At 42.9% G+C, this 17770-nt stretch overlaps 1 protein-coding gene and 1 long non-coding RNA gene across 5 annotated transcripts in view; one reads left to right on the forward strand and one right to left on the reverse strand.

Annotated features, from left to right (window-relative positions):
- Nucleotides 1-17770, forward strand: part of LOC117501603 (glutamate receptor ionotropic, kainate 5-like) — a 382609-nt gene that overhangs the window by 253265 nt on the left and 111574 nt on the right. For all 4 annotated transcript variants that reach the window (XM_034160521.1, XM_034160520.1, XM_034160519.1 and 1 more), the window contains 4 exons: nucleotides 1052-1149; nucleotides 1453-1618; nucleotides 3448-3626; nucleotides 16551-16604. In XM_034160521.1, the coding sequence (XP_034016412.1) occupies nucleotides 1052-1149; nucleotides 1453-1618; nucleotides 3448-3626; nucleotides 16551-16604 (497 nt within the window). The remainder of the gene's footprint in view (nucleotides 1-1051; nucleotides 1150-1452; nucleotides 1619-3447; nucleotides 3627-16550; nucleotides 16605-17770) is intronic.
- LOC117501605 lies at nucleotides 4129-9825 on the reverse strand. Its single transcript, XR_004558048.1, has 3 exons — nucleotides 9799-9825; nucleotides 7192-7197; nucleotides 4129-4274 (listed from the first exon to the last, which is right to left on the reverse strand). It is a non-coding gene; the product is annotated as an uncharacterized LOC117501605 (long non-coding RNA).

A 17770-nucleotide genomic window follows, 5' to 3' on the forward strand; every position in this document is an offset into this window, starting at 1 on the left:
TGCTTTAAATCCTCGAGATAAAGCTATTTATCGTGATAGATGTGTAGCAGTTGGTTCAGTGGATCCGTATCTTATACCAGATAGCGAATTTAGTGTTAATGTAACGAACTGGCCGACAGTGTCACACTGCGATGAACTCGGAAGCTGCCGACCAGGTCAGCCTCGCCGGCCTCCTGCAGAGCATCACAGCGGAGCTCTGAAAGCGGAGGTCGTCCTGAAGTCCTGAGCGGAGCTCGGTGCTCGAGGACTACAATATAAATAAGCATCCGTATTGGAAGCATTCTTGTGTTATCCTCTGCAGTATTTTTATGTATTCTTATATAATTTTATTGCCGAATAAAATAAAATAAAATTCTGGGAGCAGTGGATTTCTGGTAGCGGCGGATCTCTCTCAGCGCCACGGTGCCGTGAGGCTTCTTCACACCGACGTTGAAGCTTCTGCAATTGTTCACCAAATGCACGTAGCGTATCACAACAGCCACCGCGTCGTAATCCAGAATGGCCGCGGGACACAAAATGACGTGACCAATACGTCACATGAAAACCGTCTATTGACAGTCAACAATTCACCGAACCTATGGGTTGTTGGAAATGGGATTGTTTTTTGTTTCTTTAAAGTCAAATTTTGTCTCACTTTCTCTGATTAAGGAATATCTGGTCTGGATTTAAATTTCCCGCATTTCCTTTGCTAGCTGACAGCGGTGGGCGGAGCCTCCAGGGAGTACTCTTCTAGCTGTGTTCAAGAAAACCAATGGCAGTGTTTCACAGATTCAGCATGTAGCAATGTTGATGGCAGTCTTCTGAGCGCGGCGCTCACAGCGTTCTGCTCGTGTGGATGTTTCGTAACTGAAGTTAAAAGATAAACTTCCCAGCAGACAGGAAGTCCGTGTTAGTTTTTTATGGAGCAGATTCAATGGAGAAGCACTGACACAAAATTCACACATTCAGTGATCGTGGGTTTTACTGTTTTCTGTTCTTCTCATGTGGTTTAAACTTTTAGAAGCGGTTTCTTGTCAGTACAGAGGATGACCTCATGTTTCTGCTCTCTCAGTGTGCCAGATTCTACCAAAGGGTGTGGTGGCAGTCATTGGCCCCGCCTCCAGCCCTGCCTCTGGATCCACCATCAGTCACATTTGTGGGGAGAAAGAGGTGAGTCCAACGCCACTGGTCTCACATCAGATGGCAGCTGCAGCACCGACTTACGGTTTTACGAAATTCTCCACATTATTGACATTTCAGAATTGATCTGTCTGAAAGTATCTCCTGATCAGATAATCACTGAAAGTGATTAGTGTTCACACTTCAAGTTACGCCCCTTTTTGTTTGATGATTTTAAATATTTATTCTTTTTTCCTCCCTCTTTAACTATAACGCTAATCTCTCATTTTGCATCTCACAATTTTGTAATATTTTTCCTGTGATCCTTATTTTCATACTCTCCTCCATCCTCAGATTCCTCACGTGAAGATCGGTCCAGAGGAAACCCCCAAGCTGCCGTACCTTCGCTTCGCCTCAGTTACGCTCTATCCGAGTAACGAGGATCTGAGCGGCGCTGTGGGAGCTGTCCTACGGTCCTTCGGCTTCCCGACCACCAGTCTGATCTGCGCCAAAGCAGAATGTGGGTCTGAAGTGTGATCAGAAATCTCCACATTTTCTTCTTTCTCTACTCTTCTCTCCTTGTTTCCTTTTTCAGTCTCCTTTGCAGAAAGTATCAGAATTGCTGGACTTTACACATTTTAAGGCTGTTAAATAAAATTAATAAAAATAAATATATCCTCATCTTTACAGCCAGTCCCGGATGGAAACAAGAACATTTACAAATCACTTAATATCTCTTGGCGTTACTTTCAAATCAATCAGTAATGAAGTCATCATGTAGTCATTTTCTCTGGCAGAAGCACAAAAAAACACAAAAAACCCTACAAAAAAAAAAAAAAAACCCCAGAGTGATAGTAAAGTTGGAAGACGACTGAGGGAAGCTTCCAAAACCCAGATGACCTCTCTAAAGCACCAGCTGCTGTTGCTGTGACTGGACAAACTGGAAGTCAGGCCACTTTTGTCTGTTTCTTCACAGTAAATCCTCACAAAGATGGACTTTTGTAAAAACAGATTAAACCTAGGATGGAGGTGGAAGCTTCCCTCACGTTTCTGCTTTCTTGACATCACTATGGTTTTGATGTGAGGCTATGCCAAACAAAAGTCCCACCAACACACACTGACTGATGATATATTAAACTATTAATATTCTTGCAATTTCCATTATGTTTTGTATTTGTTTGTTTATTTTAAATGTCAAGTTGAAAGAGAATATTAATTTATGGAATGAATCAAGATTGTTTTGATTGATTTAGAATTTTAAGAAGTGTAAAGCAACATGTTCGCATGCGTTCAAGCACCCCAATCTTTCTCTAATTTTGCTTTTTTATACTGTTCTATGTATTATATCATCTAATTTTCTACACCTGTCATTTGTTGTCTTACTATTTAAAATGTTTTATTTTTTTTAATTAAATCAATCCCTCTTCTGTGTTTGTGCTCAAGTTCACCATTTTAATGCTTCTCTACACTCCCTTTTGATTGGCGGGCACATTAACGGTTCTGTTTAGAGGCCTGTATTGTTGTTACAGTTAAACCCAGTGGGGCTTTCAGGAACACTTTATGACGGCAATTAGGCAAGACACACCCACCATTTGTGTCTGGAAAATGGCCGTCTCCAAGTGTTAAACAGAAATAATGCAGACAGAACAAAGTTTTGTGAAGTTTACTCAGAACTCAGCCAGTTTCTCTTATTTATATTGTAATAGCCAAGTGACCTTTGTGTATGGCTTCGATCACGCAGAAACCGGGGAGAGCTGACATTTGCCGTTTGCTATGTATATGTATTTTAGGTCAAGGATGAACGGCACCAAAAAGGAAAGTTTGTAGGACTAATATTTTTGGAGAAATTAGCAATTTTGGCTAACCAGTAAACAATGGACATTTTGCTGCAATGCATCATGGGAGTTCAGTGTTTTGGGGTTTTATATGTTGTTATTGTGATTCATGTTAATTTAATAGTGTTGTTAGTATTATGATTTATTGTGTTGTTGTAGTTCAATTGGTTTAGTCAGTTTAGTTAAGTGTCATATTGTTGTTACCATGAGTGAAAACAGTATTGCTTTTTATGTCTTCTGCAACGTCTGTTTGTGCGTGTGTAAAAATCTATCTATCTATCTATCTATCTATCTATCTATCTATCTATCTATCTATCTATCTATCTATCTATCTATCTATCTATCTATCTATCTATCTATCTATCTATCTATCTATCTATCTATCTATCTATCTATCTATCTATCTATCTATCTATCTATCTATCTATCTATCTATCTATCGAGAGAGAGAGAGAGAGAGAGAGAGAGAGAGAGATTGTTGTGCATTCATTTGTTTCTTGACCTGATCCCATAGGCCTCCTGCGGTTGGAAGAACTGGTCCGCCGCTTCCTCATCTCAAGGGAGACGTTGTCTGTTCGCATGCTGGACGACAGTCTAGACCCCACGCCCTTACTAAAAGAGATCCGGGATGACAAAGTGGCCACCATCATCATTGATGCCAATGCCTCCATCTCCTACCACATTCTCAGAAAGGTAAAACTTGACTCCAAGGTACCAAACATCAAGACTAAACAAGAAGTCCATCATTTTTAGAGTAAAACACATTTCCTACCTGGCTGGGCAAGAACCTTGGTCAGGAACGAGCTTGATATTTGGTATTCATAGAAAATTGTGATTTTTTTGTATTGTTGTTGTGCACTTTTATTATTGCCATTTATTATTTTATTGTTGGAGTTTATTTTATTTAGTGCTTTGATTCCTGGGAAAGCCCTATAAATAATTTATTAAGATTCGCAACTGTAAGTTGTGCTTGTCAAGAGAAAATGCTGAAGTGGCATACAGTGGCTTCTCTGAGGAGAACCAAATACAAAAAACAAACAAACAAACAAACAAACAGGGCACTCACCCACTTGTAGAATGATTTCCAAGATTGAATATGTAAAGTCTACTCCATCTAAGAAGTCCTCATGCACGCACATCCGCCAAGACCAAAGAGCTGTCTAAGGACACCAGGGACAAATTGTAGACCTGCACAATGCTGGGATGGGCTACAGGACAGTAGACAAGCAGCTTGGTGAGACGGCAACAACTGTTGGTGCAATTATTACAAAATGGAAGAAAGACAAGATGACTGTCAATCTTCCTCGGTCGGGGGTTCCATGTGAGATCTCACCTCGTGGCCTAAGGATGCTTCTGAGAAAGCCTAGAAGGACCTGGTCAATGACCTGAGGAGAGCTGAGACCACAGTCACAAAGATTTCCACTAGTAGCACACTACGCCATCATGGTTTAAAATCCTACAGGGCATGCACCGTCCCGCTGCTCATGCCAGTGTGGCAAAGTGGACAAGTTGTTTACAATCATTGAAACAATCAGGAATAATGATGGTAATAATGGATCCTACTTCCACATCAAATGTGGCAAAGTAGATAGTTATGATAATTAAAGATTTCCTTTCTGACACCACCCTGGGAATTTCACCCAGGGACTATGTTTAATATTTGTAATTTGGACTAACCCACAGCAGTAAGGCACACAGGCTCCTTTGCAAACCAGAGACAGAGAAAGTGATTCACCAATACACAACTGATTTTATTATTTACAAGTTGTTTTCTCGAACTAAAAAAAACAAACATTACACTATGTACAATGTATTTCACATACGTCAAATCCTTTAGCTCCTCTCAACCATTCACAGTTCACACTCAGACTCAAAGCAGCTCCGCAAGCTGCAGTGTGCAAACTTGGTAAAGAACTACAGGAACTGTCTGACCTCTGTAATTGCAAACAAAGGTTTCTGTAGCAAATATTAAGGTCTGTTTTTCTGTTGTATCAAATACTTATTTCATGCAATAAAATGTAAATTAATTATTTAAAAATCATACAATGTGATTTTCTGGATGTTTTTTTTTTATTTTTAGTTTCTGTTTCTCACAGCTGAAGTGTACCTACAATAAAAATTACAGACCTCTCCATTCTTTGTAGGTGGAAATACTTCAAAAAAATCTACAGTGTATCAAATACTTATTTTCCCCACTGTAACTTAGAAAATACAGTATCTCTGCAGTCATTCTGGCTTCAATTCTACATTTACACTTATTTAGATGCAACAGTTTGAGTGCAGCAGATAAATGCATAGATCATGAGAATGTTTTATTTGGTGATACAAAAAACTAATTTGGCATGATGATACTTTTTGGTCTACTCTTTGCAAAGAAGCCATTAGCCACTTCATTTTTCAAGATTTCTAAAAAAAAGATTACACCAGGGAAATGTGAATTTTCCTCATATACGAGGTCTATTAAAAAAGTATCCGACCTTATTATTTTTTTCAAAAACCATATGGATTTGAATCACGTGTGATTGCGTCAGACAAGCTTGAACCCTCGTGCGCATGCGTGTGTTTTTCCACGCCTGTCGGTTGCGTCATTCGCCTGTGAGCAGGCTTTGAGTGAGGAGTGGTCCACCCGCTCTGTGGATTTTCATTGTCAGGAAATGGCGGAATGATTTGGGCTTTTTTTTCCATCAGAATTTTTTCAGAAACTGTTAGAGACTGGCAGCTGGAAACCATTCGAAAAATTTATCTGGCTTTAGGTGAAAATTTTACGGGCTTCACAGAGAATAAGGACTGTTACTACAGCTTTAAGGACTGCTTTAAGGACGCTCGGCGCGCCGCACTCCGTGCCGCCATCGAGAGCCACAATCCACTAGATCATTTCTAAACGGATGGCTCTGTGGATCTGAGACCATCGTGTGCACTTTCTCTGGTTATCACAAGAGCTGGACATCAGCCATTTTCCAGCAGATTTCACTTTTAACAAGAGATTTTGTCATGGAAAGCCGAGCGGAGGCTTCGCGCGTCATGATGGATTCGCTACGAGACAAAGGAACACCTCCGTTTTGGTCTCACAGGAAGGCTTTGAGATGGCGTTCAGACAGCTGTCGGTGGTTTTTCCATCGAGTGATTATCCGAGAAATTGTGGATGTGCCTGGACATGCCAGAACATGTCCTGTGAGGCTTCATCATGGCGTTGCTTTGCACCATGCGGCACTGCTGCGACGCGTGAAGCCTCCGCTCCTCTTTCCATGACAAAAACTCCTGTAACAGTGGAATGTGCCATTCATTTCCAAACTGGACACTATGTTTTATCCGGGACGTCGTCTGACTAGCACAGGAATTGTGAAAAGACGTGGACATCAGCACTTTTTCGGCACATTGAGAGACGTGCGGAGGAATTCCGTGCGTCACGGCGGTGCCGCATGGCGCAAAGCAACGCCGTGATGAAGCCTCACAAGACATGTTCTGGCATGTCCAGGCACATCCACAATTTCTCGGATAATCACTCAATGGAAAAACCACCGACAGCTGTCTGAACGCCATCACAAAGCCGTCCTGTGAGACCAAAACGGAGGTGGTTTTGTCTCGCTCCAGTAGCGAATCCATCGTGACGTGTGAAGCCTCCGCTCGGCTTTCCATGACAAAATCTCTTGTTAAAAGTGAAATCTGCCGGAAAATGGTTGATGTCCAGCTCTTGTGATAACCAGAGAAATGGCACACGATGCTCACGGATCCAGACAGCCATCTGTTTAGAAATGAAATGTTCGTTCAGCCTGTCGATGGCGGCTTCGGAGCGCGGTGTGCCCCACAGCCGCTGGGGGCCGTCCTTAAAGCGACAGTAACACTCCTTATGCTCTACCAAGCCCGTAACATTTTCACCGAAAGCCAGATAAATTTTTCTAATGGTTTCCAGCTGCCAGTCTTTAACAGTTTCTGAAAAAATTCAGATGGAAAAAAAGCCCAAATCATTCCACCATTTCCTGGCAATGAAACAACGATGAGGGAGCTGGACCACTCCTCACTCAAAGCCTGCTCACAAGCAAATGACGCAACCGACAGGCATGGAAAAACTCACTCATGCGCACGAGGGTTCAAGCTTGTCTGACGCAATCACACGTGATTCAAATCCATATGGTTTTTGAAAAAAATAATAAGGTCGGATACTTTTCTAATAGACCTCGTATATATATATATATATATATATATATATATATATATATATATATATATATATATATATACACTCAACAAAAATATAAACGCAACACTTGGCTTTGCTCCCATTTTGTATGAGATGAACTCAAAGATCTAAAACTTTTTCCACATACACAATATCACCATTTCCCTCAAATATTGTTCACAAACCAGTCTAAATCTGTGATAGTGAGCACTTCTCCTTTGCTGAGATAATCCATCCCACCTCACAGGTGTGCCATATCAAGATGCTGATTAGACACCATGATTAGTGCACCGGTGTGCCTTAGACTGTCCACAATAAAAGGCCACTCTGAAAGGTGCAGTTTTGTTTTATTGGGGGGGGGGGGGGGGGGGATACCAGTCAGTATCTGGTGTGACCACCATTTGCCTCATGCAGTGCAACACATCTCCTTCGCATAGAGTTGATCAGGTTGTCAATTGTGGCATGTGGAATGTTGGTCCACTCCTCTTCAATGGCTGTGCGAAGTTGCTGGATATTGGCAGGAACTGGTACACACTGTCGTATACACCGGTCCAGAGCATCCCAAACATGCTCAATGGGTGACAAGTCCGGTGAGTATGCCGGCCATGCAAGAACTGGGACATTTTCAGCTTCCAAGAATTGTGTACAGATCCTTGCAACATGGGGCCGTGCATTATCCTGCTGCAACATGAGGTGATGTTCTTGGATGTATGGCACAACAATGGGCCTCAGGATCTCGTCACGGTATCTCTGTGCATTCAAAATGCCATCAATAAAATGCACCTGTGTTCTTCGTCCATAACAGACGCCTGCCCATACCATAACCCCACGCCACCATGGGCCACTCGATCCACAACACTGACATCAGAAAACCGCTCACCCACACGACGCCACACACGCTGTCTGCCATCTGCCCTGAACAGTGTGAACCGGGATTCATCCGTGAAGAGAACACCTCTCCAACATGCCAAACGCCAGCGAATGTGAGCATTTGCCCACTCAAGTCGGTTATGACGACGAACTGGAGTCAGGTCGAGACCCCGATGAGGATGATGAGCATGCAGAAGAGCTTCCCTGAGATGGTTTCTGACAGTTTGTGCAGAAATTCTTTGGTTATGCAAACCGATTGTTTCAGCAGCTGTCCGAGTGGCTGGTCTCAGACGATCTTGGAGGTGAACATGCTGGATGTGGAGGTCCTGGGCTGGTGTGGTTACACGTGGTCTGCGGTTGTGAGGCTGGTTGGATGTACTGCCAAATTCTCTGAAACGCCTTTGGAGACGGCTTATGGTAGAGAAATGAACATTCAATACATGAGCAACAGCTCTGGTTGACATTCCTGCTGTCAGCATGCCAATTGCACGCTCCCTCAAATCTTGCGACATCTGTGGCATTGTGCTGTGTGATAAAACTGCACCTTTCAGAGTGGCCTTTTATTGTGGACAGTCTAAGGCACACCTGTGCACTAATCATGGTGTCTAATCAGCATCTTGATATGGCACACCTGTGAGGTGGGATGGATTATCTCAGCAAAGGAGAAGTGCTCACTATCACAGATTTAGACTGGTTTGTGAATAATATTTGAGGGAAATGGTGATACTGTGTATGTGGAAAAAGTTTTAGATCTTTGAGTTCATCTCATACAAAATGGGAGCAAAACCAAAAGTGTTGCGTTTATATTTTTGTTGAGTGTATATGTGTGTGTGTGTGTGTGTGTGTGTGTGTGTGTGTGTGTGTGTGTGTGTGTGTGTGTGTGTGTGTGTGTGTGTGTGTGTGTGTGTGTGTGTGTGTGTGTGTGTGTGTGTGTGTGTGTGTTGAAATGACCTTCAGGCAATATTTTCATGCTTTTTTTTTACATGGATTGCCTATGTTTTATTTAGCACATGCATGCTGCAGAGGAGCATAAGTCAGCACTGCTTTATTTTCCAAGATCTCCGCTGCTCTTGAGTAGAAAATTGAGATTTGCTGCTCCTCTCAACTGCTTTACTGCTACAAGTTACATAGTAAACAGGAGCTTCCAGCAGTGGGCAGGGCGCTCAACGACAGAAGTGCTGACTCATTGTTTGGGTCTGTGTTCGCCTTTGATGCTACCAGAAGCGATTGTGGTCTTAAAACTCAAAATCAGTTTGTTAGTAGCTGCAAATGTACAGGAGACAATACTGGAGGTTATCGGTTAGCTGTAGCTTCTGATAAATTTTTGGGTAGTTTATCGGTTTAGCTTTATAAAAGATAACTTTTCAGTTAGCTAATTATCTGTTAACGAAGCTAACTTTTTGGTTAGCTGTGCCCACCACTGCTAATTGGTGACAGGTGTGGGGAATCAGGGCATGAACATTTGGGGTTTTCACGTATCCCATAATCCCTTGCATGCCAGAGAGTCGCTGCAGTCAGAACAACATAGAGAATCTACACGATGACAGTTGTAAATGAATATTATACTATGAAAATGTAATTTTTTTATGCTTTTTGTCACGTTAATAAGAGACTGCTGCATGATACCCTGAAAACTTGCTAAAACAATTATAACAAATAATCCGTGTCTGTTACGTTTAATCTGCGTGGACTTTAATAAGCGCAAACCGAATTTCAGACATATTATATATATTAGTCTGGAACAAAGAGGACAAACAGTGTTGTAAAGAACAATAATCAAGATGTTAAAGAGCAAACTTCACTTTCTCCCAGAATGACATGATCAGGAAGTGAGCGGAGCTCACAGCAGCTCCCACTGAAAATAACAGAGAGACAGCCTGTGTGTTGGGGAAAGTGTAATGCACGGACCCACACCAGGGGGCGTAAATGAACGGACAATAGAGATGCCAATAAATACAATTTAATATTGCAAATGTGCACAACAGGTCAAAATACTGCTTTTAGTCTGTCAATTGAGTCTCCACAAAAAGGTGACGTGTGGGCAGGCCCGAGGGTAGGAGACGCCTATCCAGAGAAGAGCCGGGACCCACAAGGTTCCACCGCCAACGGAGACCTGCAATACACCGAAGCCGCCAAGTCCCGAGTCCCCAGGTGGCCACCGCTTCCAGCTGTCAGATCCGGTACTGCTGGCAGGGAAAACAAACAGGTTAAAGGTGGGTGTGTGTACACCCAGCAAACAGTCAGCAAAAAGTACAGTTCCTCTCCTGAGGGAAAAATCCACCACTCCCAGAAAACAGGAATACTGAAAATGTGCAGTACCAACAGTAACACTCTGAGATAAGGAAAGTGAGGAGTGGAAACGCCAGCTCCTCCAAACTTCCACAAACCCAGCTCCAAGCTGCTAATATACCAGAGGTTACGACTCCAAAGGTCAGTAGCAATAAAGCGGCTGAGTAGGTTTACCTGACGGGTAAGCTGATAACTCGGCAGAGTTGTGGTGTCTCTTCCAGGCTTTTATGGGATGTGATGTTAGGGATGATGGTTACTGACAGCTGTCAGCTCCTGGCTCCTGGTGGCTTCCTGCGGCGACTGCGCCCTCTGGTGCCTGAAGCCCGACGACAGGCAGAGCGCCCTCTGGTGTTGGCCAGCAGTACCTCCTCTTTGGGCGGCCCACACAACACTGTGATTCTCACGTTTACATAAAACAAACGCAATAACAACGTCTATAAACCCAGAGAATATATTCACGAGAGTTTTAGGCACAATATAAAAATAGTTTTATGTTGCAATGTTAATGGTGTTGTCCGTGTGCAGCGGTTAAAATACAGCGTGATCAGAGCATCTCAGTGCAGTTCTCAATGTTACTGAGATCTCGCAGCGCGGCGACCTCTCCGAGATTTTGCGGGATTTGAAACCTGAAAAGCCTCAATAAGATACACATGGAAAGGAACAAATACCAGATGACTACCATTAAACAGAATACTGACAGTGCAAAAACAACGCAACAGACATCTAAGGGTGAGTGGACAAAATAAAACATAACAGTGACCAACCATATCTGTCGAAGAAGAGAAGTAATAAAACCACAAACCAACATAGAACTCAGGAGTTAATAAAGTGCAAGAGTGAAAGAACTAACATAATAATATGAGGTTATCAGAACAAAAAGACTATAAGAACTACTCATGATTAAAACCAAAATCCAGAACTAAAGCAGAAAAGCAATGTGGAACTCAAACATGGGAAGGAGTGCATCACACTCTAAGGGCTCCTTCACACATAGTACGAATGTGGTTCGTGAGGCATGTGTCTCTGCCTGCTGTCCTCACATGGAAATACATAAAAACATATATCGCTTTTTGACGGGCTGGAAAGCGTGCACATTGACAGGCTGTCCCAGCTGGAACAGACTGTCAGTTCATGTGGACCATATGACAAAAGTGTGACAAATATGCCATTGTCAGTCACATATCAGCAGAAATACTCCGTAACAAATGCTGTTTGGACAGTTATCACAGCATTTATTTCTCTTTTTTTTTAAATATGTTATCTACTTGGTGATTTAAGCCATTTCATACTCCTGTTATAAGACAGTGATTGTAGCACAGTGGTAAAGTTTACATTTGGTAATCAGAGCTTGCAGGTTCAAATCCCGTGAGTGACCATTTTTATTTAACCACGGGGTTCTGTATTGCATCCCCTTTTATTTATTATTTATATCAACCCAGTGATATTCACTAATTATACAGCTGGTTTTTATTTTATCATTCTCCCCATCAGTGGCGCAATGTGGTGCACCATGTCCCAGCTGCTTGCACTGAGTTCCTGCTTGCACTACACTGTCGCGTGCACCATACTGTCACAGCGGGATCATGCATGCTTGCCTGTCGGCTTGATGTTTTCGTGGTTCGCTCATACGAGCTGTTCTGCTGTGACTTGCCCTGATTTGTACTTATTCGCACTATGTGTGAAGGGGCCCTAAAAAAGAGCCACTGTCTCAACGAGAAAAACTGATGTAATAATTTGCATAGACTTCTTAAAGTTATTTCAACATAACTAAAGCAATTTCAACTTAACCACAGAAAATTTGTGACATTAACTCCGTTGAAAGTTGAAATAAATCAGTTGAAATAATAAAAAAAATCTATGCAAATTGACAGATAAATTTTTCTTGTTGAGAGACCAGTTCCTTTTTTAGAGTGCAGGAAGCTACAACAAGACTGATAGGTGAGGATGCAGAGGTGGAACACAGGGGACCCAGACCACAAGGACACAGACAGGGATCAGACATGAACAAGTGAACCTATACAGAAAATATCACAAAATGAACACATACAGAAAATAATACTTAAAGAATTCATCAATAACTGAATACATACAGAACATAATAATACTTAAAAGTGCACAGAAGGGGGCTAACCCAAGACCATAAAGCACATTCAAAGACAAACGAAGAAGATTGTGGTGATTAATATTAGTTTATCCCCAAAACTGATCACTGAAATTATTCCTGATTGAAGCAACATCATCTCAAGATATGTGACAAAAAACATTTTAAGTTAAAGGAATTGTAACATAAATGGTGGTTAGAAAAGAGCTTATAGAGACCTTCAAAATGGTGTTTAAATATTTGTTCTATGTCAAATATGAAGAAAGTTATGAGCATTTGAAGGTGGGAAGAGCTTGGTAATTTACGTCTGTGTTTTAAGGGACAAACACCAGAAAGCCTTGACCGGTGTCTCATTGTTTACATTTCAAAATGATGGTATTCTGTCAAACCTAATTATTATCTCATTAAAATGTGTGATTTGCAATAATCCGCGGTATAAACAGTGTTTGCTGACAGTAGTTTCCAAGGTAAACAACCGTCAATTTTGCCATGTCTGCCGTCTTGCTGACTCGACATCGGTTTTGCGGATCATAAAAATATGGATGCGAAGGCTTTGATCACCATCAAACTTTGCAGAAAGGTATGTAATTACATTAATTAAATGTTCTATATGATTTGAAAACCAATCTTACTCACTTTCAAGGCGAATTTCTTTGACTTTTTGGACGCAGTTTTTCAATCACGGAGTTTTGTAACTTGTCACAGGAATGCCGTTCGAAAATGAGGTTGCGGGGGGGGGGGGGGGAGTGGGATTTCAACTACGTCATCAAATGGGGGATTCCTGATTGTCAAAAAAATAACCACATTCCACGACATGCAAACTCACCACTACTGCCTGGAAAGTCTCTCAGGCAATGTACAGCTGATGCATCCACAGCAGCGGACGCCATATTTAGGTCATACGTACCTACCAATTTGCACGGTAAATTCTACGGTAGCGGAATTACAATCTGAGCATTTTTTAAAATCATTTTGCTGTCCTTGTAATTCCGTTACTGTTAAATTGTCCACAAGACAATCCAGATCAAGTGGAACCCGATTTCCACAGCTATGGAGCGACTGAGATGTGAAAAAAGGAACTGGTCTTGTAATCTCTGATTTGTTGAGATTTAGACTGCTGCTGCGTTTGTTCAAGAAAATTCTTAGTTGTCACATGTTCCAGATGGTTGATTTGAATTTAAGAGCACTTTACTGGCAGCGCGGTGCTTAATGGTTAGCACTGTTGCTTCACATTGAGAAGATCATGGGTTTGATTCCCACCTCTGGCCTTTCTGTGTGGAGTTTGCATGTTCTCCCCGTGTTTGTGTGGGGTCATTCCTGGTGCTCCAGCTTCCTCCCACATCCAAAGACACACAGGTTAGGTGGACTGGAAACTTTAAATTGTCCGTAGGTGTGTGTGGGCGTGTGAATGTGTTTTGTTTGTTTTTAAGTGGCCCTGCGACAAACTGGCGTCCTGTCCACGGTGTACCCTGCCTTGAACTCTATGACTGCTGAGACAGGCTCCAGCTCCCTGTGAACTTTAATTGGACTATGCAGTTGAAGATGAGTGAGTGAGTGAGTGAGTGAGTGAGTGAGTGAGTGAGCACTTTACTGTCAGATAAAATTCATTAATTTATTGGTGCGTGATGCGTTTACTGACTGATTGTGAAAGGTATCCCAGATCCTGCTCTGGTTCTTCTTCTGTTATATTTACCAAGTAGAACAAAACCTGGTTGGTTTCCTGCCAAACTGTCAGGATTTACAACCTGAAACTAAATTCAGCAGCAGTTGGCAGGTTGTAATTTCAATCTCTGCTCAGGTAACCTTGGGCAGTCAGAAAGCTTCAAGAGCTGAATAGAAAATAAAAATCACTTGCCATCTGCCAGCTTATTCTTTATGTGTGCAATACACAAAAGCTCCAGGCAGCATGAATGCAGCACATGTGCCCAAAAGGTTAATGGACAAATAAAAGCAAGGTTGTAGGTTTAAATCCCAACTGGTTTTTAATATTCACAACAGATGTGCTGAGTCACGAGAGGCCCAATGATGAATGGAACAAAAACAGCAGGTTTTCAATGGCAAAACAGATTCTGACTTTATATTTTACAGTACGTCCCCCATTAGAGGGGAACTTATTAGAGCGCTGGGTCGCAAACGCCTCGCCGTTACGTCACTGAGAAGACCAATACGTCCTCCGATAGAGGGGAACTTATTAGAGCGCTGGGTCGCAAACGCCTCGCCGTTACGTCACTGAGAAGACCAATACGTCCTCCGATAGAGGGGAACTTATTAGAGCGCTGGGTCGCAAACGCCTCGCCGTTACGACACTGAGAAGACCAATACGTCCTCCGATAGAGGGGAACTTATTAGAGCGCTGGGTCGCAATTCCTCACCGTTACGACACTGAGAAGACCAATACGTCCTCCGATAGAGGGGAACTTATTAGAGCGCTGGGTCGCAAACGCCTCGCCGTTACGACACTGAGAAGACCAATACGTCCTCCGATAGAGGGGAACTTATTAGAGCGCTGGGTCGCAAACGCCTCGCCGTTAGGTCACTGAGAAGACCAATACGTCCCCCGATAGAGGGGAACTTATTAGAGCGCTGGGTCGCAAACGCCTCGCCGTTACGTCACTGAGAAGACCAATACGTCCCCCGATAGAGGGGAACTTATTAGAGCGCTGGGTCGCAAACGCCTCGCCGTTACGTCGCTGAGAAGACCAATACGTCCTCCGATAGAGGGGAACTTATTAGAGCGCTGGGTCGCAAACGCCTCGCCGTTACGACGCTGAGAAGACCAATACGTCCTCCGATAGAGGGGAACTTATTAGAGCGCTGGGTCGCAAACGCCTCGCCGTTACGTCACTGAGAAGACCAATACGTCCTCCGATAGAGGGGAACTTATTAGAGCACTGGGTCGCAAACGCCTCGCCGTTACGACGCTGAGAAGACCAATATGTCCTCCGATAGAGGGGAACTTATTAGAGCGCTGGGTTGCAAACGCCTCGCCGTTACGTCACTGAGAAGACCAATACGTCCTCCGATAGAGGGGAACTTATTAGAGCACTGGGTCGCAAACGCCTCGCCGTTACGACGCTGAGAAGACCAATACGTCCTCCGATAGAGGGGAACTTATTAGAGCGCTGGGTCGCAAACGCCTCGCCGTTACGTCACTGAGAAGACCAATACGTCCTCCGATAGAGGGGAACTTATTAGAGCGCTGGGTCGCAAACGCCTCGCCGTTACGACGCTGAGAAGACCAATACGTCCTCCGATAGAGGGGAACTTATTAGAGCGCTGGGTCGCAAACGCCTCGCCGTTACGACACTGAGAAGACCAATACGTCCTCCGATAGAGGGGAACTTATTAGAGCGCTGGGTCGCAACGCCTCGCCGTTAGGTCACTGAGAAGACCAATACGTCCCCCGATAGAGGGGAACTTATTAGAGCGCTGGGTCGCAAACGCCTCGCCGTTACGTCACTGAGAAGACCAATACGTCCCCCGATAGAGGGGAACTTATTAGAGCGCTGGGTCGCAAACGCCTCGCCGTTAGGTCACTGAGAAGACCAATACGTCCCCCGATAGAGGGGAACTTATTAGAGCGCTGGGTCGCAAACGCCTCGCCGTTAGGTCACTGAGAAGACCAATACGTCCCCCGATAGAGGGGAACTTATTAGAGCGCTGGGTCGCAAACGCCTCGCCGTTACGTCACAGACAAGACCAATACGTCCTCCAGTAGAGGGAAACTTATTCGAGTGCTCAGTCTTGACAACGGGGACCTGAGACACGACTCTGAATGGAAGGTTTCATGACTCAATGACAGAAATACAAATGAGATGAAAACATTTCACAGAACCAGTTTGGGTCAGTAAAATGGTCCAACCTGTGAGGGAGAATCTTTTGGCCACGCTTCCAAACCCAGTACCCATACGGAGGATTTGAACGGGACTCATATGAATGCACTCAACTGTTGCCTTCATTCAAAACTAATTCAACCTTGAAAGGTCAACATCAGGAAAAAATAAACTCCCTGAACCTCTTTGTAATGCTTTGTTCTCGTCCCGAGCTACAAATGTTCGCTGGCATTCTGTCATTTACGATCTGCTTAAATGGTTGAAGGTTGTTTCATGTTTATAAAATGGCAGGAAACACTTCACTAGCAAGCTGATGTCACTTTTTCTCGTCCTCTCTTGACCTCCAGGCGAACGAACTCGGGATGACGTCGTCCTTCTACAAGTACATCCTGACCACCATGGTAAGGCCACACCCACTTTTCTCCTCTTACTTTCCTCAACATATTTTCTCTCAGTAACTTTGTCATCTTCACCTTTTTTCCCCAGTTTGTTCCTACACTCATTTCTTCATTTTGGCCTCTCCTGTTTTTTTTCCTTTCTGTCTAATCTCATTTTCTTTTTATTTGTCTTTTCCTTCTTATTTCCACTCCTCTAACATCTTTTTGTTCTTCCATTCTGTTTTTCTTTCATCCACTTGTTTCCTGTCCTCCATCCTTATTTTCTCTCATTTCCTATTTTATCTTCCTATTTTTTATCTTAAAACCGCTTTTTTCTTTTTAATGACACTTATCAAATCTCATCATCCTCTGTCACCTCTCTCCCTTCCTTCCTTTTTACCCAGAATTCCTCACTCCTGCATGCTGGTTGTGCCGCCGTCTGTCATCATCATTTCACGTCGCCGTGGTGACCTTGTACACAGACACTTTTTTGTGGGTAATAATTTGTCTGCATCCATCTCATCTCTAAACACTCGCTGTGTCTCGGTCTTAATGGCGACTCTCACAAGGTCACTTCCTGTCAGACTCGTCCCGCTGAACTCGTCCCTCACAAACCTGCAGCTTCTGAATGTGCGTCAAAGACGCCGCTAAATTAAAGAGCCACAGACACCATTATGTCACTGAAAATTTACAAAGAATTCAAACAAACAAACAAAATGATTTCAGAATAAAATGTTTTAAAGTATATGGAAGAAAAAAATGATTCTAAACGTCAAGGCTGACTTTTACTCCACAATTACAGAGTCTACAAATTAAAGTTGCATTTGTTCCAAATATACTTGAATTACAAAAAAAAAAAAAAAAAACCTCCTGTCTTCTAGCTCATTGGTTCCCAACCTGGGGTCTGAGACCCCCTCAGGGGTCATGATGTTTTGCCTGCTCTGAGGTTTCCTAATTAGAAGTGATCAGGTGACATAAAGTCACAATAATTGACTTACTGGACAATCAAAAGTAATTAAAAGATATGATTTCTTTGAATGAACAAAACAGAAAAAAAGGGGGGAAAATTAAAGTTATATCTGTGTTAACGTTCATTTTTGTGAAATTCAAAACTGAAATTAATAACTTCATTCTTTTGCATCGCGTGTGTGTCATTGATATAAATATTGGGGTCTCCAAGGAAACACATT

The sequence above is a fragment of the Thalassophryne amazonica genome, chromosome 20, assembly GCF_902500255.1.
Source record: "Thalassophryne amazonica chromosome 20, fThaAma1.1, whole genome shotgun sequence".
NCBI lineage: Eukaryota > Metazoa > Chordata > Actinopteri > Batrachoidiformes > Batrachoididae > Thalassophryne > Thalassophryne amazonica.